Raw genomic sequence first — 26,498 nt, forward strand, 5'->3', positions numbered from 1 at the left:
TGGAGTACTGCAGGGATCAGTACTGGGAACTGTGCTGTTTAACATATTCATAAATGATCTGGAAAAGGGAACAAATGAGGTCATCAAATTTGCAGATGACACAAAATTATTCTAAGCTTTTAAAACAAAAAATGAATTGTGAGGAATTTCAGAAGGACCTGTTGAGACTAGGACACTGGGCATCTGAATAATAAGATGAAATTTAATGTGGAAAAGTGCAAAGAGATGCACTACAGAAAAATAATCTCAACTATAGGTGCACAGAGCTGGGTTCCTTATTAAGAGTCACCATCAGGTAAAGGAACTTGGAGTCCCTGTGGACCAGACATTGAAATCCTTTGATCAGTGTGCAATGTCGGTCAAATAAAGCAATTAGAATGTTAGGAATGATCCGGAAAGGAATTAAAAATTAAATAGAAAATATCATTATTACCTATATATCGATTTATAGTGTGGCAGCACCTTGAGTATTTTGTGCAATTCTGGTCATCCCAACCCCAAAGAGGCAAAGCAGAACTAGAAAAAGGTGCAGAAGAGGGCCACAAAAATGATAAATGGGATGGAATTGCTTCCCTATGAAGAAAGACTGCACAGTTTAGGCTGTCCAGCTTGAAAAAGAGGCGAATGAAGGGGGAGAAGATGAAAGTTTATAAAATTATGAGTGCTGTGGAATGGGTAAATAAAGGAAGTTGATTTACCCTTTGAAATAATACTGAAACAAGGGCACTTACCAAAAAATGTAAAACAAATACTAGAAAGTACTTTTTTATGCAAAGCACGGTCAAGTTGTGGAATCTGTTGCCAGAGGATGTGGTCAAGGTGACTGTTGTAGTGGGGGCTTAAAAGAGGTTTGTATAAGTTCCTGTATAAAAAATCCATAAAATGTCGTTAGCCAGCTAGACTAGGGAAAACCATTGTTATCCATGGGAGAGAGTAACTAGAAATAGATCCTACGTTTTGGGATTTGCCAGGTCCCGAGACAAGATTCTGAGTTAATGGACTTTGGTCTGACCTAGTATGACATCTCTTATGTTTTTATATTTAATACTTGTGTCAAAACTATTACAGGAATGGCAATGCATAAAGGCCATATTTGTCTTCACTGGGGAAATACAATTCCACCAATGTCTGAATGTCTGAGGGATTTTTTCATTATGGTTTTCTCTGGAGTCCTTTTTTCTTGCATACTCATCAGTCTTAATTATACTCTTTACATTAATTTTTCCCTGTGATGACAAGAATGATTTTAAATAGGTTTAATAACCTCTTGTCTTATCATCATTTTTTACTTCATCCATTACAGAAAGCAATTCTATTAGTTGTAAAGGATTTAAAACCACCAAGATGCTTTGGAAGCTTAGACTGGGTTGCTGTTTTGTAAATCTGTTCTGGTCCTATGCAATACACTTTCAACCTTTTTAACTTGTCCTTTCGATTCAGCTGTAGTTTGCCACCATCGCTCAATCCTTTTTGATTGATTCTTTCATAGTTTTAATATAGTTCCCCTTGATTTTGTCTCAGATTAAGCACTTTTGCTGCCAGTTTTCTTCTCGGGGATGTACATGAAGAAGCAGTAAGATATGTTTTAGAAATGAAAGATGCAGTTTAGTACAGTAAACTAAAAATAAGGAAAACTTTTACGCATGAGCTAAGCTCTTGCTCTCCCATTGATCCTTTGTATGAGTCCTAACAGTTCACTTCATCTTGTTGTGCTCAGCATTATTGGTTAAAGTTTCTTTCATTCTTCACGTGCGGCATGCTGAGCACTTACCAAACTGGTAGCCAGGCTTTCCACCAGATGGGGATCCTTTTTTTGGGTAAAAGGTCCTAACTGTTCAGTCTACTTTTTGTGTTTTTTGTAGCCCACCCGGAACATAGGAGGGGCGGGCAATAAATGATTGTAAATAAATAAATAAAACACAAGTTTATTATTGATGTGATTGAAACTGACTTGCTTCTCAAGTGCAAGTAAAAACAGAAAATAAACTGACAATGACATTTTTTGGTTTGCATGATTAAATTAAACACAAGTACTTGCTGTTTTACTTACCATCATAATTTGCATAATAATTCAAACTGTGTTTATTAGGTACTTGGCAAGGTAGTCAACATGAAGCTGAGCATGTTCATGAATTGTAGAGCTAAGCTGTCAGAAATGCCTCTGAAAAGGTAAGTGATGAATGCTTTTTTTTTTTTCAAATAAAATTATTTGCAGCCAGGACAGTAATTAAATATAATGCCTATTTAACACATCTTTTCAGTGAATTAAATCTTTCTGATTCCTCTGTTGTATTTATGGATTTTAACAAATGAACATGTACAGCATTATATATTGCGTATTAGCTGGCAGAGCCTTATGCATGTAAATAAATCCGTAGTTTAATCGGCTATACGTTTTATTATAAATGACATATTTGGTAAGTCCACTAATAGGAAATACACACCCGGCCTCATAATGATTCAGGGGACAATTTTCAAACTGTCAACCTAGGTGCAAAGTCTGTGAGTGCATTGTACCCGGTTTTTAATGGGAAAGTGTGTATGTGGTGCATTCCCTCTGAAAATTAACAGGAATAGAAAGTATCAACAGACTTTTTATACCTGCTTTTTTGTGGGTGTAAAATTTCTAGGGAAAATAACAAGCATAAATTCGAAAATGCAAGCTATACTCATAATATTGCGATCCCACCAAAAAAGCCCCCCCCCCCCCCGGGAATGCTACTACTCAGTGTAGCTTAAAGTGTGCATGCAGTGGCGCTCTACATGAACCCTTAGCAGCATTAAGGGAGGGCAATTTTAAGAGAGCCCGTTTACCCAGCTAAATGGCTTTCAAAATTGTCCTCATAGCTAGCCAAGTCTGTTTCATACGTTTAATTTAAATGCAATTTAAAACAGCATTTATAACTCACTTTTTTTGGGGGGGGGGGGGAGCAAAAATCAACACAAAGATATTCACAACAGTGAATGAAAAATTAGTTATTGTACCATTAAAAATGACTTCATTAAATTACAATTAAAAACACATACAACAGTTCAGCGCCTCTTAGCTAGATAAGTTCCGACTTATCCAGTTATGTTGTGCTTTTTGAGACTTATCCGGCTAAGTTGCTCTATTTGAGACTTTTCCACTATCTTAGCCGAATAAGTCTCAAAAAGCACTACGTAGCCGGAGAAGTCGGAACTTATCTAGCTAAGTGGCGCTGAACTGTTGTATGTGTTTTTAATTGTAATTTAATTAAGTCATTTTTAATGGTACAATAACTAATTTTTCATTCACTGTTGTGAATATCTTTGTGTTGATTTTTGCTCCACCCCCCCAAAATAAAGTGAGTTATAAATTCTGTTTTAAATTGCATTTAAATTAAACGTATGAAACAGACTTGGCTAGCTATGAGGACAATGATCCATTGTTTTCATATATAATGCAATAAACACGCATATTTTTACTTTCTGTTTTAAAATTGTACGCATGGAGATTTTACCTGCAAAATTTAAGTAGGACTTACCTGTGTAAGTTCCTATTTATGCATACAAGTCGGCAAATTTTCTGACATGAACGCATGAAGGGCCCAAAAAACAAGAAGGAAGTCAGTCTAGCAAAGCCGTGAGGAATGTAAACACAGAAAAGCCGAAGGTCCTCAAAAAATATTTATTGGTAAAACAATGATTCTGTGAATGCCTGACTCAAGGCCTGAGTTTCACTTTAAAATTGTTTATAAATATGTATCTATGGGCAGTTTCATAGATACATATTTATAAACAATTTTAAGTGACATTGTATCTGAATACTCTTTTTCTCCTGATAGGTATAAGGAAACTAAAATGTTTTTTGTCTAATGACAAAATCTGTTTTTAACAGGTCTTCTTGTTACATATGGTTTTTTGCCCTCCTATTATCCATTTTCTTTAATGTAATCTCCTCTTATAAGTTGACTTCCATGTTTATTAGCCTATGTCCATTTTCAATATTTGTCTCTCTGTGTTGTCTATGAATCTTATTTTAATGAACGTTATTTGTGTAATGATTGTTTTATTTTAGCCCCTGAAGCAGCCCTTCACTGGGCGAAACTCAGGCCTTGAGTCGGGCATTCACGGAATCATTGTTTTACCAATAAATATTTTTTTAGGACCTTTGGCTTTTCTGTGTTTACATGAATGCATGAAGGAAATTAACCCATTTTTGGATTCCTTCACCAGTTTGCCCAGTCCATTTCCAGGTCATCATGACCCTCCTGAGTCTTCAGCTTAAACTCCCCCTAGGTTACCCAGACCTCCTATCCCGTCAGTACTTCACAATGATTTATTATTTACTTATTTGTTTATTTTTACATCTTTTATTCCACAGTTCCTCTCAATCAGTGCAGATTAAACAGGTTTAATATCGGTTATGTCAGACAATCAGCTGCTGTAAATATACGCAAGCAAGTTGCAAAATCTACACAGCTAAGTTGCTTATAAAATAGTAAATGTTTGCACTCTCCCCGGAATGCCCCTTGATCTCCCCTTTTTTACACAGGTATATTTACATGCAAACTCTTATTTATGCGTGTATGTTTGAGATTTATAAAATAGAATATACACGAGTGCATGCTATTTACATGCATATATATTAATTTTTCTGCATACAGCCCTTTGAAAATTCACCTGTTAGGCTCTAATCCTTCCAAAGCTCAAAATGTTATGCAACCATCCCTTGGGAAGGGGATCACACTTCTATGCCTTGCAAAGCATTGAACCATTGGTTACCCATTAGTTATATAAGAATGAGATACTTTCCCCGTTTGGCAAAAAAAATCTTCAAAAAAATATATATATATTGAAAGTGCTTAGACGGACCAATGATTAAAGTGTACCCGCAGCGGTGAAAAGACTGTAAGTTCAAACAGTGACTTCAGTATCCACGGGGTGGTATGACGGTCCTTAACAAAAGTTTGGTTAAAATTGTTTGTTCTAAAGAGTTCATTTTGCTAAGTGAAAAGTATTCGTATTGATGTGTGTTTTGCATTTATCACCATATATATACCATCTCAATGACACTCCCTTTAGGAATGGCCAGCCCCATCACTCTTGGTGGCACTGCTTTCCGGTAACCTTTCCATCACGAGAACATTCCTGGTGGTACTTAATAGTAAGGCCTGGACACCCTTAGACTTAGAATAAGAATTTTGATTTTCATGCAAAGAACATTTGGCAGCCAGTATAATGAAATTAACATCCCGCCTTCTGCCTCCTGTCTCCTGTCATTACCCTAGCTGCTGCATTCTGTAACATCTGAAGTCTGCTTATTAGCTTTTTTGGGAGGCCATATAGCATCACAGTAGTCGAGATGCATTAAACCAATTTATTGACTCACCGTTCTGAGATCATCTGGGTAGAAATAAAGACACAATTGCTTTACTAATCATAAACAGCCAAACATTTTTTGTCATTGATTTTACCTGATCCTCCAATGACAGTTTAGCATACTGAAGATTTTCCAATTTAAATGCATTTCAGTCTACATAGAGGAATTTACCCATAAAGGGGCAGATTTTAAACGGTATGCGCGCAGCGTACATTTGTGCGCGCAACCCAGCGCGCACAAATGTACGCCCGATTTTATAACATGCGCGTGCTGCCGCGCGCATATTATAAAATCAGGGGTCAGCGCGCGCAAGGGGTGCACACTAGTGCACCTTGCGCATGCCAAGCCCTCAGGGAGACCAGCTGGCTTTCCCCATTCCCCCCCCCCCCACCTTTCCTTCCCTTCCCCTACCTGTCCCGCCCCCCAGCCCGGAAAAAAAAAACCCGTACCTTTATCTCACAAGTTACACCTGCCAGAGGTAGGCGTAACTTGCACACGCTGGCCGACTGCTGGTGCACGATCCCCTGGCCCAGTGGCCTTGCAGAGGCCTCTGGCCACGCCCCTGCCCCCAGACTGCCCCGCCCTCAGACTGCCCATTTTTCAATCCCCGGGACTTACATGCGTCCCGGGGCTTTATGCGCGCCGCTGGGCCTTTTGAAAATAGGCCCAGCGCACGTAACCGCCCTACGCGTGTAAATCCTTCTGGATTTACGCGCCTAACCCTTTGAAAATCTGCCCCAAAATGTTCATTTTTTCAGTATTTATTTACATTGCAATCCAGTAATTTGTAAAGTTCTTTTCAATCTGAAGGTTCAGTGTCTATTGGAACTATGTCACTTCCATAGCATTGATCCCAAAACTTGTATCCAACTGTACTTTTATACTGGAGGAGTCTTTGCAGGAGCCTAGGGAGGTTTCTATGGAAGATCTCTGGAGCATGATGGCCACGATTGAGGGAAGTTGTTTGGCTTAGTATCCAAATTTTGTAGATTTACTGCTGATGCACTTCTTAAGTTTCCTCCTTATAACTGTGCTCTAACACGGTGTTTCTCAACCTTTTGTATGCCAGGGACCAGCAAGCTACCTTTAATTACATGGACCTTTTGCAGCACTATTGAGCAAGGGGTAACCGGGGTGGTCATCCCGAAAATTAGAGCCCGGGGGGGATATACTCCTTCCCTGACCTGTTCTTTAATCGCATAGGTCAGCCCTACAGCAGGTCTGTCATTTTAAGAAGATAATTAGCAAGTTTAAGAAAAATTTCTATTAAAAAAAAAATTGTTCCTTAAAAAAAACAAACAACTCTCTCTCCCTCTCTCCCTTCCTGCCCTTTCCCTTTCCCAGCCAGCCAACAGAATTGTCCTCAAAAAGGGGGGGGGGGGGGAATCTCCCGCTCTGTCTTTCCTCCCCCCCCCATCTTGTCAAACAAAAAAAAAGAAAAAAATCCCTATCGCCCCCCCCCCCTCAGTCTGCCACCAACTCAACAACAAAAAAAAAAAAAAGTAAATCTCTCCCTACCTCCTGCCAGCCAACAACAGTACTATTGTTAATACCCCCACACCCACAGATTCTTTTTTTCCCAATTGGAGCCTCTTTCTAAGGCACAGCCTCTGCGATGGGAGCAACTGCAACTCGAGACTGAGTCAGTGTCTGTCTCTCTATCAGGCTCTATGGTGCCTCCATCCCTTCCAGGCTTCTGTACAGGAGATGGAGCTTGAAAGCAGAGCAGTTGCTGACTCAGTCTTGCACTGGCTCATTAACTGTTAGCGTTGTGGACCCTTGAGCCAGCTCGAGAGCTGGTGTATCCACAGAGGGGAGACCCTCTGTGATTCTTGTAGCTGGGAGGTGGCGAAGGACCAGGAGAGCTGACATGGGCTTCACCTATACCAGCCCTCGTTCCCCTCAGGTTGAGCCCTTGGTTGCCGGGGCCAACAGGACTTAGGCGAAGGTCTCCTGGCGGAAGAAGGTCTAGTAGGCAGTCTGAGTCGAGACTGGCGGAAGTCCAAAAGAACGAGGACAGTCCAGGGGTTGAGGCCGGCAGCAGCGGTGCAGCACGAGTAACCAGGCCAGAAGTAGGGGCAGGCAGAAGACAAGAAGGAGCCAGAGAACACGCCAGAGGTCAGGCCAGGCAGCAGACAGAGCAATCAAGATACCAGACCGAGTCAGAACCAAGGAGACAACCGAAGGCAGGAAGCAGGAGAAGGAGTGGGAACACTGGAATTGGAACAAGCAGGAACAGAGGCTGGAACAGGCAGGAACAAGCACTAGCTACTCTCAAGGAGCTGACCTGTTGCCAAGGCAAGGAATGGATGCAGGAAGTGGGCTTAAATAGCCCCAGCTGGTGATGTCAGAGTTTGGGGGCAGGGCCGCGGTTTCCCGCCGCGACCCCTTTAAAAGACTGGCTTGGCCGCACGTGCGAGCCTAAGGGGACAGAGCCCAGGATGAAGCTGACAGCGTCTCCCTCATGGGGAGGACGCCGCGACCAGGCCTCGGAGCGGCCTGCAGCGGAGCACCGCGGAGGAGGGCAGTTGCTGGCGCATGCCGGAGGAGGTAGGGGGACCCAGCTGCGGCAGACCGCAGCCAGGATTCCCAACAGTACCCCCTCCCTTACGCCCCCTCAGAGAAGGACCACGCTTGTCGGGGTGATCACTATGAAACTGCTGGAGAAGAGATTTATCCAAGGTGTTGGAGGCAGGCTCCCAGGTGTTCTCCTTCAGGCCGAAGCCATCACAGGAAATCAAGTACTCCCAGTGTCTGTGGTTGTACCTAACATCCAGTATGTCGTGGACTTGATTGATTGATTGATTGATTGATTTATTTATTTATTTATAGATTCTTCTATACCGAGGTACGTATAGTTATACATCACTTCGGTTTACAGGGAAACAATAAATTAGCAACAGGCTTTACAGATAACAGATATTATAGCATAACAAATATCAGAACAGGTTTTACATTTAACAGTAACAGGTTTTATAAATAAAGATAATGGAATTAACTGGTAGTTTGCTAACTTCATTAACTATAATAACCATAATACATTGATCTTCAAGAGTTACGCAGTATCAATAAAGTGTGGTAGATGTACAATTAATGAATTAAGCTACGCATAATAGGTGAGAGTAAAAAACTTAGATCAGGTAAAGGAAATTGGGAAAAATAAAATGGGAATGTTGATTTTAAGGATAGATAGAAATCATTGATAAAAGGCTTGTTCAAACAACCACGTTTTAAGATTTTGTTTGAACCTCTTGTGACAAGACTCAAGACGCAGGTCCAACGGCATGTTGTTCCAGATTTTAATACCTGCAATGGAGAATGAGCGTTCCCTGGTGGATACATGTTTAATGTGTTTTAGAGGATGAGCAGTTAGTTTCGCTTGGTGAAATATTCTAATTGGTCTGTTGGAGGTGTGAACAATAAACTGATCAGAAAACCATTGCATTTCTTTATTGTGCATGGATTTGTGGATGAGAGATAGAACTTTAAACGTAATCCTGTAGGATACAGGTAGCCAATGTAGGAACATCAGTGCTGGTGTTATGTGTTCATGTCGTCGAGTGTTCGTAAGTAACCGAGCAGCAGCATTCTGCAACATCTGTAAGGGTTGGATTGTGTTCTTCGGTAGACCCAGAAGTATTGCATTACAATAGTCAATTTTTGGAAGGATTGTGGCTTGTAACACAGTCCGGAAGTCCTGGAGATGTAACAGTGGTTTAATCCTTTTCAGTGTATGCAACTTGAAGAAGCCACTCTTAATCGTGCTCGAGATGAAATTCTTCATGGAGAAATGATTATCTATCATAACCCCAAGGCTGCGTACATGCTTCAGCTTGAAAAGGTCTGAGGTTGAGGAAGGAGAAGGTGAAGTGTTAGATGTTGTGTTCCTGTGTGGTGTAATGATAAGGAGTTCTGTCTTGTTGGTATTGATTGCAAGGCAGTTTTCCATTAGAAGATTTTTTATTTTCTCCAGAGCTGATTCATTAATATCCAGCTGTAGCTGTTCCCCTCCTAGAATGAGGCCTTCAGGGCACCCCCCAACTAGAATAAAGGTCAGCAGGTCAGGGGGGAGGATTTAAAACATACTCTCAGTTTCATAGATTACATTTATCATGGTTTGATAATTAAAATTGAGAACAATTGCTTAAGATTTATTGTTTATATAAAATCATATTTTGGAGGCATATGCAACTTCAACATTTGTTGGTCTCAGAAAGTCATTCTACATTTCTATCTGTATAACTTAAGATGCCAATCTCAATTTGGGTCAAACAACAAAGGCACTATCAGAGCCCCTACTCCATGACTAACGAAACTGTTTATCACTGATTCTCTAAAGTTAATTCTCTAAAATTTGGTCTCCAGCCCTGTGTGTGTTCTTCCACAAATAAATATTTTCTGAAGCAATGGAAGGTTAGTAGATTTACAAATGTTTAATTCTGTATTGCAACCATCAGCATGGGGATGCTTTCAATGAAAGTTAATTATGTGCAAATTTCTTACAGCAAGCATTTTTAAAATGTTTCAGTTTACAACAAAGTGCTATGTTGACTTCACTTACAGCATCAATTGTAGCTTGAATCCTGGAAATCTCAAACTGGGTGATTTCTGGTGCTTGTTATTCAGAAGAAGGCTTAGGAATTTTATACATTGCTTGATAAAAAAAAAAAAAGTAGTCTTTTCTCATAAGAACATAAGAACATGCCATACTGGGTCAGACCAAGGGTCCATCAAGCCCAGCATCCTGTTTCCAACAGTAGCCAATCCAGGCCATAAGAACCTGGCAAGTACCCAAAAACTAAGTCTATTCCATGTTACCGTTGTTAGTAATAGCAGTAGCCATTTTCTAAGTCAACTTAATTAATAGCAGGCAATGGACCTCTCCTCCAAGAACTTATCCAATCCTTTTTTAAACACAGCTATACTAACTGCACTAACCACATCCTCTGGCAACAAATTCCAGAGTTTAATTGTGTGTTGAGTAAAAAAGAACTTTCTCCGATTAGTTTTAAATGTGCCACATGCTAACTTCATGGAGTGCCCCCTAATCTTTCTATTTTCCGAAAGAGTAAATAACCAATTCACATCTACCCATTCTAGACCTCTCATGATTTTAAACACCTCTATCACATCCCCCCTCAGCCGTCTCTTGTCCAAGCTGAAAAGTCCTAACCTCTCTAGTCTTTCCTCATAGGGGAGCTGTTCCATTCCCCTTATCATTTTGGTAACCCTTCTCTGTACCTTCTCCATCGCAATTATATGTTTTTTGAGACGCAGCGACCAGAATTGTACACAGTATTCAAGGTGCGGTCTCACCATGGAGCGATACAGAGGCATTATGACATTTCCGTTTTATTCACCATTCCCTTTCTAATAATTCCCAACGTTCTGTTTGCTTTTTTGACTGCCGCAGCACACTGAACCGACGATTTCAATGTGTTATCCACTATGACGCCTAGATCTCTTTCTTGGGTTGTAGCACCTAATATGGAACCTAACATTGTGTAACTATAGCATGGGTTATTTTTCCCTATATGCATCACCTTGCACTTATCCACATTAAATTTCATCTGCCATTTGGATGTCCAATTTTCCAGTCTCACAAGGTCCTCCTGCAATTTATCACAATCTGCTTGTGATTTAACTACTCTGAACAATTTTGTATTATCTGCAAATTTGATTATCTCACTCGTCGTATTTCTTTCCAGATCATTTATAAATATATTGAAAATTAAGGGTCCCAATACAGATCCCTGAGGCACTCCAATGCCCACTCCCTTCCACTGAGAAAATTGTCCATTTAATCCTACTCTCTGTTTCCTGTCTTTTAGCCAGTTTACAATCCACGAAAGGGCATCGCCACCGATCCCATGACTTTTTACTTTTCCTAGAAGCCTCTCATGAGAAACTTTGTCAAATGCCTTCTGAAAATCCAAGTATACTACATCTACCAGTTCACCTTTATCCACATTTATTAACTCCTTCAAAAAAGTGAAGGAGATTTGTGAGGCAAGACTTGCCTTGGGTAAAGCCATGCTGAATTTGTTCCATTAAACCATGTATTTCTATATGTTCTGTGATTTTGATGTTTAGAACACTTTCTACTATTTTTCCTGGCACTGAAGTCAGGCTAACCGGTCTGTAGTTTCCCGGATCGCCCCTGGAGCCCTTTTTAAATATTGGGGTTACATTAGCTATCCTCCAGTCTTCAGGTACAATGGGTGATTTTAATGATAGTTTACAAATTTTTACTAATAGGTCTGAAATTTCATTTTTTAGTTCCTTCAGAACTCCGGGGTGTATACCATCCGGTCCAGGTGATTTACTACTCTTCAGTTTGTCAATCAGGTCTACCACATCTTCTAGGTTCACCATGATTTGATTCAGTCCATCTGAATCATTACCCATGAAAACCTTCTCCAGTATGGGTACCTCCCCAACATCCTCTTCAGTAAACACCGAAGCAAAGAAATCATTTAATCTTTCCGCGATGGCCTTATCTTCTCTAAGTGCCCCTTTAACCCCTCGATCATCTAACGGTCCAGCTGACTCCTTCACAGGCTTTCTGCTTCGGATATATTTTAAAAAGTTTTTACTGTGAGTTTTTGCCTCTACGGCCAACTTCTTTTCAAATTCTCTCTTAGCCTGTCTTATCAATGTCTTACATTTAACTTGCCAACGTTTATGCATTATCCTATTTTCTTCAGTTGGATCCTTCTTCCAATTTGAGCATACGATGACTGCTTGCCATGGGAGTTGCCTGTAAACTGACTGAAATCCTATTCAGTGGCATCACAGCGTGCTTGGTGAAGAGAGGTTCCAGCAGTGCCTGTGCTGTTAGTTTTACCTTTATCACCCTTTCAGTGACTTGTAAACTGAAAGAATCTGCCAACAGCCCACTGATCATCAACTGCTAAAACTCAGCATCCCAAAAAAATATTCCGAATTGCTATCACTCATAGCTACAAGCAACTCCAGATAGTGCTCAGACCAGCACATCTAAAGATGTGCTCTTCTTGGGCCATTGATATTTCTAAACCCTTGCACAATAAAAAGCTGCCCTGTTTTGAAATCGCTGGTAAATGCTAGCATGTTGCACACAGCCAGGCAGAGGAGACCATTAAGTAAAAGCTAAGTTTGTTTGTCCTGCTTTTTGGTTTCAGAAACAGGTAAAACATTCAGCAATGGGTAGAGACCACACATTAGTCTTTACATTTAGGAAACTTTTTATGCTTAGTTGCACGAAATGTAAAATATCTTCATTTATGAAGTAGTTGAGTGCTAATATGGGGACTGTAATTTTTGTTATTTTTATTTGGGTGTTATACCAGTAGAATTACCCATGATTGCTGCTGTAGGCATTCATCACTGCAGTGCTATACATTTAGTAGGTGATACTGGCATTGCAAGCTATTTCTGGTCATCACTCAATAGCTGAACTGATTCTGAGATTTTTCATACAGCATCGAAATGTGATTAAATTTAGTAGTTTTATGTTCATTCTATTTTAATTAGTAATTGTAACCATTTTGACATCTTTCTTTTCATTTCATATTTTCTTGTTCTTACCACCTTACTCCTGCCTACTAAACTAACACACTGAAAATTACATTTTTTTTAATTATTTGTAAAAGAAGTGTCTTAAATCACTTTTGATTTTTCTGCTGGAAAATGAAAAATTACAGGGATAGGATCTTACCTTGTTTTGAGACAGCTAGTAAGATTAAAGAATCCTTTTTTCACAAAAGCTATTCAACAAATCACAGTTCTTTGTAGACTTCTGTGGTGTTCTTCCAGTCTACTATTGGATAAAATATACTTGATATTGATGCAAAACAAACTGAAAAACAGTGGAAATTGGAGCTAAATGAAGAAGTGAGTGAGAAACAGTAGGATCACTTGTATAGATCAGTAAGAATAATATCAGAGAGGCAAAAGCAAAGCTAATTAAATTCAGATTAATTAACACATGGTATTGGACTCCTAGAAAAAAAATGTTTACTGCAGGAGATCTGACACACATTCTTTGGAAATTCTCACCAGTAACTAATTTCTGGAATGAAATATGGCAAGTAATACAATGTATACTATCAACAGATAATCCTTTGAAAGCCATAATTACTGTTTATTATTTTTCTAATGTATATGAACTCAATAAAAACAGTGAAAAATGGTTGTCAGTGGTACTGGAGACTGAAATGTGTAGCGTCCGTCGGTCTCAGATGACTTCGACCCTTGTGCCTCACCTTTTTCTCTGCTCTCCCTGCTAGCCTTGGGAAGATGGCTGCCGCCACGTCTGCAAGCTGCATCCTCTGGCGTCCCCGGAACGGCTATGACAAAGCCTCATGCCATGTTTCTTCTAAGGGCCTCCTAGGGTGCGCGTGCGCACGCCACCCACATCTTTATCCACGTCATGGCGGGAACCTCAGGGGCATCCCCCTTGAATGACGTCACGCCATCTGGGTATTTAGCCTACGCTTGTTTGCTAGCTCATTGAGTTAGCAAGCATTGGACTCGTCTGGTCTAAGCTACTCTGCCGCTTCCTTGCTACCACTGGAAGCCCTCTCTGCCCTTCGGGGTATACTCTAACCTGGGTACCCGCTCCTCGGGGGCCCTCTGATTTCTTTCAGGTGCCTTACTGAGATAAGGGTACTCTGTCCTCGAGGGCCTGCTCTCCCTGCCTCGGTGCCTGTTACCATCTACTTCTGCCTGGTGGAATCATCAACCTTACAGCTACCATCAGGAAGGTAATCTAATTCTCATTCTGTCTCATCTACAGCTCTGCCGTGCTGGGAAACCTATACCTGGATATCCCTATACCATCTTGGTGAGACGGGTTCCCTCTGCTGAGGGTCCTTGGACTGCTACCTCTGGATCAACTCACTACTGCCACCTCTGGTGGTATGCACCAGCTGTACAATAAAAGACAAAACTCTGTGTTTGCGTGTCCTAAGTCTAGCCCAGTACTGTGGCTCCCCTCGGGGCTCCTCCCCGTGGGCGTGGTCATCTCCCACAGTACCCAAGAATCCACTCAAACACCTCGAAACCATAACAAAATGTTCAGTGTTATACTAGAAAACGCCAACCCACTTAGTGCAATAAACTGCGGGCCCGATATTTCAAAGGCTTATTGAAAAAAGAAGCGCTTTGATCTTTTTGTGGATGAACAAATATTTTTCTAGCTGAAGCTCTACAAGAAGAATATTCCAGAGATAGGGTCCTGCAACTAACAGGGCTCCACCAAGCATTTGAGAGAGAGAAGGACAAAGATGCCCTTTCCTGATGAGCAAAGATGACAAGAAGGGACATAACACCAGATTTAAAAGACCCATGGGCGTAAAAATCGGGCTTTATACGTGTGGCCGGGCCTTGCGCGAGATGTGCGCATTTTCAAAAGAGCCTGGCCACGTGCATAAAGCTCGATAGACACATAAGTGCTGGGCCCTGAAAAAGGGGCGGGCCGGGCAGCATGGTCTAGGTGGGACAGAGGCCATCCAGGACAGCAACCAATAGCCACTGTCCCGGGGAAGCGAACACCAGCAGTCGGCCAGCGCATACAAACTACTTCTGCTCCAGGGGAGCAGTAAGTAATAAAGGTGTTACGCAGAGCAGTGGACCCTTGCCGAGACGAGGTTGATGCCACTTATAGGCCTGATAGATCCTCATCATCGGGAGGTGGATGCAGGCGATGGAGACTCTAGTAGAGATGAGGTTGATGAGTTTGGGGGAGGTTATAGGTAGAGTGCCATTATTGGCGGATCTAGTTAATCTTCATGGGGGGTTGGAAGTGGAAGGAGGTGTTGAACCAGTTTATATGTTGGTTGTGTAGGGTTTTATGTACAAGGGAGAGACTCTTGAAGTTGAATTAGCATACAAACATTTCAAAGTTTGTTTTTTGTTTGTATGTTCATTCTGCTTTTTAATTGATAGGGTTAAGTTAGAATTTTTTAGCTCAGGTGAGTTTTTAGTTACAGGCACTTGGACTACTTTTCTTATTATTGGAACCTCACTGTCAGGATGCTCTAATTCTAATGCATCATTAGTATCCTTTGAAGATACCTCTCTCCGAACCATGCGCTGCTGAGCAACTGTCGGCTTTCCCCTTTGTTTTAGTTCAAAAGCTGCTCTATCTCCTTTTTAAAGGCTAGCTCGAGCAATCTGGTTCTACCCTGGTTAAGGTGGAGCCCATCCCTTTGGAAGAGACTCCCCTTCCCCAAACGTTTCCCCAGTTCCTAACAAAACTGAATCCCTCTTCCTTGTACCATCGCTCATCTGCCTGCCTCTGGTGACCTGCGCGTGGAACAGGGAGCATTTCAGAGAATGCTACCCTGGAGGTTCTGGATTTAAGATTTCTACCTAATAGCCTAAATTTGGCTTCCAGAACCTCCCTCCCACATTTTCCTATGTCATTGGTGCCCACATGTACCACGACAGCCGGCTCTTCCCCAGCACTGTCTAAAATCCTATCTAGGTGACGATTGAGGTCCGCCACCTTCGCACCAGGTAGGCATGTTACCAGGTGATCCTCAAGCCCACCAACCACCCAGCTGTCTACAATCCTAATAATCAAATCACCAACTATGACCGCCGACCGAACCCTTCCCTCCTGGGCAGTAGGCCTTGGGGAGATATCATCGGTGCAAAAGGACAATGTATCACCTGGAGAGCAGGTCCTTGCTACAGGATCCTTTCCTGCTGCACCAGGTTGATGCTCTCCAATCATGAGACCTTCTTCCTCCAAGTCAGCACCAGGGCTGCCAGTCTGAAGTTGGGACTTGGCTACTATGTCCTTGAAGGTCTCATCTATATACCTGTCTGTCGGCCTCAGCTCCTCCAGGTCTGCCACTCTAGCCTCCAGAGATCAGACTCGTTCTCTAAGAGCCAGGAGTTCTTTGCATCGCATGCACATGTACAATTTCTCACCGGCAGGTAAAAATCATACATGTAACACTCGATGCAAAAGACTGGGAAGCCCCCCTCTTGCTACTGGACTGCTGCCTTCATCTCAAATTTGTTCAGTTCCTACTTAAGTTTTAGGTTGCTATGGGAGTAGGAATGTGTCTAATTAATGTCCTTTAAATGTATTAGTGAATTCACTAATGTCTTACTGACTATTTAGAAATACAAACAGTCTAACTTCTGTTTATTTGCTGCCTTACTATTAAAAGCACAAACACACGAACACACTAAATAATATTCCCAAATAGTTAACTTTGCCCCAATACTTTTAAAAAAGACAATGTCCCAAGGAAAAACGTACTGATTCCTTTCAGCTACCAGCAAGGTGATCCTCTCCTCTCAATGCTCCCACTGGATTGTGGGTTACTGAACTCTTCCCTTGCAATATATAATGTGCTTCTAAGGTAAATTATTGCAAAACAATCACTATGGAGATTTACACTACAGTTAGTTGTCCTGAGTGACTCACTGCTGTTCTGATTAACAAATAATGGTACCTAATCAAATCAAACACACAACCTTAACACTTTAGTTATTTATTTATTTATTTATTTAGAGTTTTTCTATACCGGCATTCGTGATTAAAAATCACATCATGCCGGTTTACATATAACAGGGGGTGTGAAAACGGAAATGGAACATTAACAAGTGCAAAGGGTTCGTAAAGTTACATTACAACAAGGTTCATATAACTGGGTAGAGAATTAGAGTAAGATAACTGAGCAGTTAGGATTAACTATTTACATTATATTGTGCAGTCTCTTATAAGATGTTGCTGTCATTCAATTGGTATCAGGAAAGGCTTGCTTAAATAGCCAAGTCTTAAGCCTTTTTCTGAAAGTAGGTAGGCGTGGTTCTTGTCTCAGATCTGGCGGAATAGAATTCCATAGTGAAGGTCCGGCTGTTGAGAAGGCTCGGTCTCTGAAAGTTAAATGGTGAGTGGTTTTGGTTTGGGGAACGAGGAGTGATCCTTTGTAGGCTTCTCTGATGGGTCTAGTGGATGTGTATCGTCTAAGTGGGATTTGTAGATCAAGCATAGCATGGTGATGGATAGCTTTATAGATGATAGTGATAGATTTGTGGATAATTCTAAAGTGTATTGGCAGCCAGTGTAAGTTCTTAAGAGTGGGAGAGATGTGATCTCTTCTCCTGGTGTTAGTCAGAATTCTCGCAGCAGAGTTCTGGAGCATCTGAAGGGGTTTAATGGATGCGGAAGGGAGACCAAGTAAGATAGAATTACAATAGTCTATCTTAGAGAAGATAACTGCTTGGAGGACCGTTCTGAAGTCTCGCACGTGAAGGAGGGGTTTGATTCTTTTCAGAACCTGTAGTTTATAGAAGCCGTCTTTTATAGTTTGTTTGATGAAGGATTTTAAGTTAAGACGGTTGTCAATAATTATTCCTAAGTCCCTTGTTTGAGTAGTAAGTGGGTTGGTTGGAGGACATGGAGAGGGGTTACTATTTTCTGGTGAGATAATAAGAAGTTCCGTCTTAGCCGTGTTTAATATCAAATTTAGACTAGTGAGAAGGAGCTTGATTTCTTGAAGGCAGATTTCCCAAAATTCAAGAGTTTTGGTGATGGTTTCTTTGATGGGGATCAAGATCTGCACATCGTCGGCGTATAGGAAGTGCGATAGTTTCAAGTGGGTTAGCAGTTGGCAATGCGGAAGAAGGTATATATTAAAGAGCGTGGGGAAAGGGAGGAGCCCTGGGGAACTCCTAAAGATGAAGTATAGCAGGAGGATTCTTTATTATGGATTTTGACCTTATAGCCTCTATTGCTGAGGAATGTATTGAACCATGATAGTGCAGTTCCTGTAATTCCTATGTTTGCCAGTTGATTGAGGAGGATGGAGTGGTTAACGGTATCAAATGCGGCCGAAAGATCTAAGAGAATAAGTAGAAAGGATTGGCCTTTGTCAAGACCCATGATGATATGGTCTGTCAGGGATATGAGTAGAGTTTCCGTGCTTAAAGCTTTGCGGAATCCATATTGGGAGGGGTACAGTATTTTGTTATCTTCAATGTAGTTGGAGAGTTGAGTGTTGACCAGCTTTTCCATGATCTTGGCAATAAATGGAAGATTGGAAATCGGGCAGAAGTTGTTGGGGTCTTTGGGGTCTAGATTAGGTTTCTTTAAGAGCGGTTTTAGAGAAGCTAGTTTAAGGTCATCTGGAAATAGTCCCCGGGATAAAGAGCAGTTAATGATATCTGCCAGTGTTTTGGAAATTGTTTCCGGTATTAGAAGGAGGAGCTTTGTAGGTATTTGGTCGAAGGGGTGGGAGGAAGGTTTCATTTTCTTAAGTAACACAAGGATCTCAGAGGCTGTGATGGGTTCGAATGATTCAAAGGAGGTTCCTTTGTTTAGTATCTGCCAAGCATTAGTGAGAGAAGAGTTACTGGGGGTCAATTGCTTTAGCAGGTTAGATATTTTGTCTTGGAAGAAAGTAGCCAATTCCTCAGCTTTGGATTGAGCTAGGTCTAAGGGGATATCTGGAGTGTTGATGTGTGTCAGGTTAGCTACGTAAGCGAAAAGAGCTTTTGCGTTAAATACAAGGTCATGGATCTTGCTAGCATAGTAATCCCTTTTAGATCTTAGGGTGGAGTTCCTGTATTGATGGAGAGCTAGTTTGTAGGCAGCTAAGGTGCTGGGGCAGGGGGCCTTACGCCATTTGCTTTCTTTCTGCCTTAGGCTCTGTTTGAGTTTACGAAGGTTGCTAGTGAACCATGGTTGTCTTTTTGTTGGGTTCAGGTTTAGTTTTTTTGTTGAGAGAGGACATAGTTTGTTTGCTACTTCCTCCGTGATATTGCTCCAGGAGAGGATAGCTGAGTTAGGGTCAGAGAGGTTAATGTGAGGAAGCTCTGAAGCAAGCTGGTTGCTGAGGTCGTCAGAAGAGCAGGGTCTTCTGTAGAGAAATGAGGATTTCGATGGGAGATTTTTCCTGAATTGTGTCAGAGTGAAAATGGCGGTAATTAGGGAGTGATCTGGCCATGGGACCAGGGTGCAAGAAGGGGGGGAGGTGTGATTGATCCCTGCATTTACAAAGATGAGGTCCAAGGAGTGGCCAGCTTTATGGGTGGGCTTGTTGATGATCTGCTTAAAGCCCATGTCTGTGAGAACAGTAAGTAAAGCCTCGCAATTGGTGGTGAGCGTAGGGTTGTCGACATGTAAATTAAAATCTCCTAAAATTATAGCCGGGGATTCCAAATTCAAGTGCGTTGTAATTGTTTCTACAATGGGGGAGGCATCTGAATCCAGGAGGCCCGGAGGGGCATAGACGAGTAAGACTTGGAGTTGGGCTGTTTTAAAAAGTCCTATTTCTAGTTTAGAATCCGATTTTGCTGAGAGTTGGGTAAATTTCAGTTCTTTTTTGGCTGCCAAAAGAATGCCCTCTCCCCTTTTTTTGAGACGAGGAAGGGAGAAGAAGTCATAGAGGTGGGTGGGGAGTTGATTTATTATTGCAATATCCGTTGGTTTGATCCAGGTTTCCGTTATGGCACATATGTCTGGATTGGAGTCTAAGAGATAGTCATTGAGAATTAGGGATTTTTTTGTGAGAGATTGTGCATTGAATAGCGTAAGGGAGAATAGTGTTAGGCCTAGTAATTGGGTAAGAGGTGAAATCATAATTGGGATGAGGGCTGTGTAGTTGCGAGATCTGTGTAGCATAGTGGTTTTTCCTGTGGTGAGGAGGTTGTGTTGAAGAATCGGGATCGGAAATCTCGGTGTCATTCTTAACTGTTGTATTAGAGATGATAGGTTGAGGGTTTGAGTGAGTTAGATGATTGCGTAGAAAGGTTTGATGAATGCTGGAATGGCTTACTACTGCTGGATCACGCTGGGTGAATGCTGGAGGGATGAATGCTGAGAAGGATGATTGCAGATCATGCTGGGTGATTGCTGGAAGGATGAATGCTGAGAAGGATGATTGCAGATCACGCTGGGTGAGTGCTGGAAGGATGAATGCTGAGAAGGATGATTGCAGATCACGCTGGGTGAGTGCTGGAAGGGTGAATGCTGAGAAGGATGATTGCAGATCACGCTGGGTGAGTGCTGGAAGGATGAATGCTGAGAAGGATGATTGCAGATCACGCTGGGTGAGTGCTGGAAGGATGAATGCTGAGCAGGATGATTGCTGATCACGCTGGAGGTACTCGAGCAAGCTTAGGAGTGTAGAGATGTGGGGACTGGCGAGGTTGTCTGGGAGATTGTGAGGGGGATAGGCTGATTTGAAGGAAAGTGGTTAGATTAATTGTCTGCAGAGATCTGGAGTAAGAGGGATAAGGAGAAAGGCGAGGTCCAAATTGCGAGTAGCGTTGTGAGCCCTGGGTCCTGGGGTCACAAAGGGGCGCACTAAGGGGCAGGCCCCTTAGGTCGCGCCCCTTCGGACGTGCGACGCCATCCGGGAGCGCGTAAATTTAAAGGGCTTCCCTCTGCGCCCTGATTGGCCGGGTGCTTTTCTGTGGGAGTGGTTATCACTCACCGCGAGGTTTGCTTCCTGCGTTTCAGTTCTGTTTTCTCGCATCTTTTCTCAGGTCTCCGGGCTGAGCTAGCCTCCTCTGCACGGCTCCCCGATCGATTTCGGATGAGCTGGCTCGTGCCCTGATTAGGCCGTTCGAGCCCCAGCAGAGGAGGTGGTGTCGCTGGCTGGAGCTGGAGCTGGGAGCGTGGTCACAAAAGGTCACAAAGTTAGTCAGCCAGAGTGACTCACTGCTCTCTTGATTAACAAATGTTGGTACCTAATCAAACCAAATCATACTACCTCAACACCTTTCCAAGGTGAGTAACTGAAATGAATTTTTCAACCGTTTTACTTAGGTATACACTGCTCCTAGCTGGCTACTTTTTTCTTTTTTTTTTTTTAATATACAAACACTCTAACTTCTGCTTACTAGCTGCCTTACTGACTGACTTCTTAAAAATACAGTCTAACTTCTGTTTATTTGCTGCCTTACTATTAAAAGCACAAACACACTAAATAATATTCCCAAATAGTTAACTTTACCCCAATACTTTTAAAAAAGACAATGTCCCAAGCAAAAACTTACTGATTCCTTTCAGCCACCAGCAAGGTGATCCTCTCCTCTCAGTGCTTTTTGAAATGGTGAGGGTGGCCTGAAAAATTTAACAGCTGGATAAAAGCATCAGAGATTCAAGAGGTTTGATTTGAAAAGGCCTTGTATCATAAAAAGAAAAAAAAATGAAGGGGGGTTTTACATAACGCTGCCTAGTAATGCCTCTGTGAGAATATTTCCACAAAACACCAGCTCTAATTTCACCACACAAATAGCTAGGCCTTTGGACCTACAGGGTCCATGGGAAATGGGGCTGGTGGAAATACAGTACCCGAACACATGGGATAATATTAAATAAGACCATAAGTATGTTGTCACCATGGGTGATGTAAGCACGGAGCATCACTTTGTTGTCCAAAGAGGGTATTATGCAACTGTTCAAAACCTGGTGGACCAAATGAACCACGACATGAACAGTCTCCTTAAACCCATGCCACCACAAATCATTTATGACCCCAATATCCGAAGAATCAAAATAAAGACAGAGGACAACGCAGTAATTTCCGCAGAGGGTGATTTAGCGACCATTTTGGGGCTAGAAGCTAAAGCAATATGAAGCACTCGCTATTTCCAATGGATATCACAGGCGGATTTAATACCCTATACCTGTACACAGATATTGTAGAGCACCAGCTGGTGGGAAACCATTTTGTGCAGCTACTTCGCTGTGTAACCGCTAAAGCGGGTAAGTGTTACGGTTCTTGCCGCGAGCGCCGCAACCAGACCCTTACCTCCGTGTTCCTGGACCTGTTCCCGCTTCTGTTGGCCTAGTTCGCGGCCTGTTCGGCGGCGTCCCCGCGAGGGCCGTGCCGCCGGGAAGCATCCCATGGACGCCCTGCCTCTAGGCGCGCGTGCGCCACTTGGGCGCTTTTGTAGGCCGTTTCCCACCAGTGGTGACTCCGCCCAGTTCCTGACGTCAGACGCCGCGGTCTTGATAAGCCGGCCGCGGGCACTCAGTCTTTGCCTTGCAACAGGCTTACCATCCGGATCCCTGTTGCTCCGTGCCCTGGAGTGAGCTGCCTTTGGAACTCGCTTCGTTCCTGCTTGCCTGCTACAGTACCTGCTTGGTTCCTGCTTGCCTGCTACAGTACCTGCCTGGCTCCTGCTTGCCAGCTACAGTACCTGCTTGGTTCCTGCTTGCCTGCTACAGTTCCTGCCTGGTTCCAGTACCTGAGTCTTGCTACAGTTCCTGCCTGGTTCCAGTTCCCGAGTCTTGCTACAGTTCCTGTCAACTGTTCAGGTCTGGTTCCAGTTCTCAGTCCTGCTCATCAGCCTGCCCGCTCCAGTCTCAAGATCATCAACCCGCCTAAGTCCCAGCGGCCGGGCTCCTCCCGGGGGGGGCTTCGGCTTCCAAGGATGAAGCCTCACCTAAGTCCTAGCGGCTGGGCTCCTACGGGCTCCTCCTGGGGGAGCACCAGCTTCCAGGGTGAAGAGCACCTCTACATCCTGCCTGAACATCTGCCTCCCGGCCTACAGTGTACCAGAGACATCGAATACCTTTCCCAGTCTCTTGCAGGTCGGCACAAGGGTCCACTAAACTGAGACTCCATAACAGGCAAGGACGAGTTTATCACCTTCACTTATGATAAACCTCATTATGTTCCTGTGAACAAGCAGCACATAGACACCATAACATTTGAAATAAAGACAGACCAGAACCAACACGTCTCATTTCGCTATGGGAAAGTGATCCTTAAGCTACACCTGCGACCCCGGAAAACTATTTTTTAAAATGGTTGTGGTTAAAGACTATGGGGACCCTGGCGCATACAGAAATTACTATGCAGCACAGGCCAGTCACGGCCTTTCGGGGTATTACGGCACTCCAGCCATGTACGAGGTGGGGATAGGCGGTGTGTTGTCTATTTAGAAAAGCAATACCTCTTTTGAGAAGGGGTTTTGAGATTGTTAAACCTCATGTGAAAAGTGCAGCAAAAAACATTGCCAAAGATGTTATGGGCCGTGTCACAACCGCCGTTCTGAATAAAATGAACAATAACACAGAGCAGGAGGGGTCAGGGTTAGTGGTTATTAGAAGAGCTGTTAAAAGAAAGAGAACCAATCAACAGGGGCCTCCTGAACCTTTTAAAACAAAGAAGACCAAACGTGTCAAGTCTCAAAAGACTAACCGCAAGGCTAAGAAGAGAAACCTCTCCACCAAGAAGCAAGATATATTCTAAAAAACTATGGCTTTTGTACATCAGGGGTCTGAAGAGTGTTTGAAATCAGAATTGGATCTGTTTCAACTGGCCCCCACAAAAACCAGCATAGAAAAAGTATTTATGTGGAGATTCCTCCATTATCTGCCTTGTCAGAAACAGCTTCTTTAGATTTTTATATAGCCAGACATGGCAAGGATTACCTGGATTTGAACAACATGTTGCTGTACCTGACCTGTAAAATTGTGAAAGAAGATGGGTCCGATCTTGATGTAGGGGCCAAAGTAGCTTTCGTGAACTATCCAATAGCCTCTATTTTTAGCCAGCTGGATGTCACTCTTGGAGACAGACGCGTCAGTCATAGCAACAACTGTTGCCCTTACAGAGCCCTCATAGAACTGCTTCTCAATTATGGTGAGGGCCTTCTCAAAACACAGTTTACAAGCGGTCTGTTTTATAAAGACATAGCCGGAAACCACGAAGTGAGAGACGTGGGGTCCCGTAATACCGGTTTTACCGAAAGAGCTTTTTTTACGGCAGTTAGCCATAAAGTAGAGCTTCTGGGACATTTACATAGTGATCTGTTTTTTCAAGAAAAGCTGCTCATAAATGATGTGGATGTGAAAATTAAACTAACGCGGAACAAAGATACGTTCTGCTTAATGAGCGGAGATGCCAATGAGAAGTACAAACTCCTTATTTTATCTGCAGCCCTCTTAGTAAGGAGAGTGAAAGTGTCCCTGGGAGTGCACTTGGGGCATGCAGAAGCACTGCTGAGAGCTAATTTATTTATTTATTTATTTGTGTTTTTTCTATACCGGCATTCACGGAGGTTCGTATCATGTCGGTTTACATAAAACAAGGGGTGAGCAATACATTATAACGTACATAACTATGGTTAGCTAATGTCAAGTACACCATGGACCGTGTAGGTCTGAAAGTCTTTAACATAACAGCTGGCGCGCGTGTGACTAACCAGGAAAACCTCTTTTTGGGGCAGCTACCCAAAATTAGTGTCATTATCCACAAAGCCCAATACGATTTCAGCAGTAATTACTCTAAAAACCTCTTCAATTATAAACATTATGATATTAACTTTGCTGCACTGTTAAGAGGAGTTGGAAGGGAATGAGTGTGAGTGAGAGAAAAGGGGAGGGGAAGTGTGAGGATGTGAGTGAGGTGGTAATGGGAAATGAGGGGAAACGGGTGGGAAATAGAGAGAGCTCTGGTTCATAGAAGCTAGGCTGGAGTACTCCAGGAATGGGTAAATGCATATCTCAATCTCGGCAGGGATTTCTAAGGTTTGGGGAGGATAGGGGAAGGGTCCAAAGATTTTAGAAATATGGCAGCCTACATTTTTAGTTGCAGGGGAGGGGATGGAGGAGGTACCAGCAACAGCAGAAGTTTACTATTGTGATTATTCCTGGGGGCTGGGGGTACCACCCATATACCATGCACATTTTTTATTACATTTGAAAGAGGGTTGGAGGTGCATGGCCTGACACAACATTATAGAAAGTTTGTACAGAAGGCTCAAAAGCAGGCCATAGTGTAGAATAATGAAAGCGTAATTGATTCTTGTATTTGTTTGTTGCATTGACACGCAAATACTGAAAATGACTGTTTAATAACAAAAAGGGCTGAAGACATATTGAAGTTTCAGCCTTTCTTTAATGGATAATGGTATACTGGAAAGTGACAAGAACTGCTGAGGATCTAAAATGCATGCAATTTACTGTCTTCAATCAGAATAAAATGCAGAGATATTGACAGTGGTAAAAATACTTCAGATAGACAATTGTTTCTAAGTGCTACAAAATAACTATGACTATAGCCATGACTGTACGTGTCAACATCATATAACCTGGATTTTCTTACAGGATGTTGTACATGAAGGCCTTTTATGAGAGAAAGAATTGGAACAATTTATGAGAGAAAGAACAAACAGAAAAAGACACTTGTTCTCAACAGCATTTTCAAGGCATTGAGAAATTATAAAAGGCACTGTTAATATTGCATTATTGGAGACAACGTGAAGATCAAAGGGAGAAAATTCTTTTTCTCTAAATGCACAATTAAGCTCTGGGATTCATTGCCAGAGGATGTGGTTAAGGCACATAATGTAGCTGGGTTTAAAAAAAGGTTGGATAAATTCCTGGAGGGAGAAGTGCATAAACTATTAATCAATAGAGAGTAGCCACTGATTGTTGCTGGATTTAGTAGCATGGGATTTATTTAATGTTTGGGTTCTTGCCAGGTTCTTGTGACTTGGATTGGCCACTGTTGGAGAGGTTGGAAACAGGATGCTGGGCTTGATGGACCCTTGGTCTGACCCAGTATGGCATGTTTTATTTCTTATTTCGTATGTGGATGGTGAGCAAGTCCCTGGGAAACCTCTCCAACCGGATTTCGACAGTGCTCTCTTGATTGATCGTCTCGAGTTTTACCAAGGTTATACCTTACTGGCCTTTAATCTGTCACCCGACCAAGAGTGCACAGACCACTACTCTTTGATTAAAACTGGTAATCTGCGGGCTGAAATCCGTTTTGCCAAAGCTTTGCCACACACAGTGAATATGATTGTGTATGGTGTCTTTGACAACGTGATAGAAATTAACCACCTTTTTGATTATCTATGATGATGAATACCTTACAGATCTTCCGAATTTTAAAGAAGGATCCGTATGTTACAAAATCTTTTGTAGACGTCCTGCCCAGTGACTGGCTGTCTGATGTACAAATACAAAGGAAACCTTCAAGCTTGGTGTTAAATACCCACCCCCACAACCTTCCTGGAGAACACTGGTTAGCAATATATGTGACTGAAAATGGCACAGGAGAATTTTTTGATTCCTATGGGCAACAGCCTGATAGCTTTTTCTTCTCTAACAGTATTATGAACTTTTTCAGTAAACATTGTGAGGATGTTTTATATAACAGCAAACTATTGGAACACCTGG

At 42.4% G+C, this 26,498-nt stretch overlaps 1 protein-coding gene across 3 annotated transcripts in view; it reads left to right on the forward strand.

Moving 5' to 3' along the window:
• UGGT2 (UDP-glucose glycoprotein glucosyltransferase 2) overlaps nt 1-26,498 on the forward strand; it is a 1,031,439-nt gene that overhangs the window by 749,027 nt on the left and 255,914 nt on the right. For all 3 annotated transcript variants that reach the window (XM_029604715.1, XM_029604718.1, XM_029604716.1), the window contains exon 26: nt 2,090-2,169. In XM_029604715.1, the coding sequence (XP_029460575.1) occupies nt 2,090-2,169 (80 nt within the window). The remainder of the gene's footprint in view (nt 1-2,089; nt 2,170-26,498) is intronic.

The sequence above is a fragment of the Rhinatrema bivittatum genome, chromosome 5, assembly GCF_901001135.1.
Source record: "Rhinatrema bivittatum chromosome 5, aRhiBiv1.1, whole genome shotgun sequence".
NCBI classification, from domain to species: Eukaryota; Metazoa; Chordata; class Amphibia; order Gymnophiona; family Rhinatrematidae; genus Rhinatrema; species Rhinatrema bivittatum.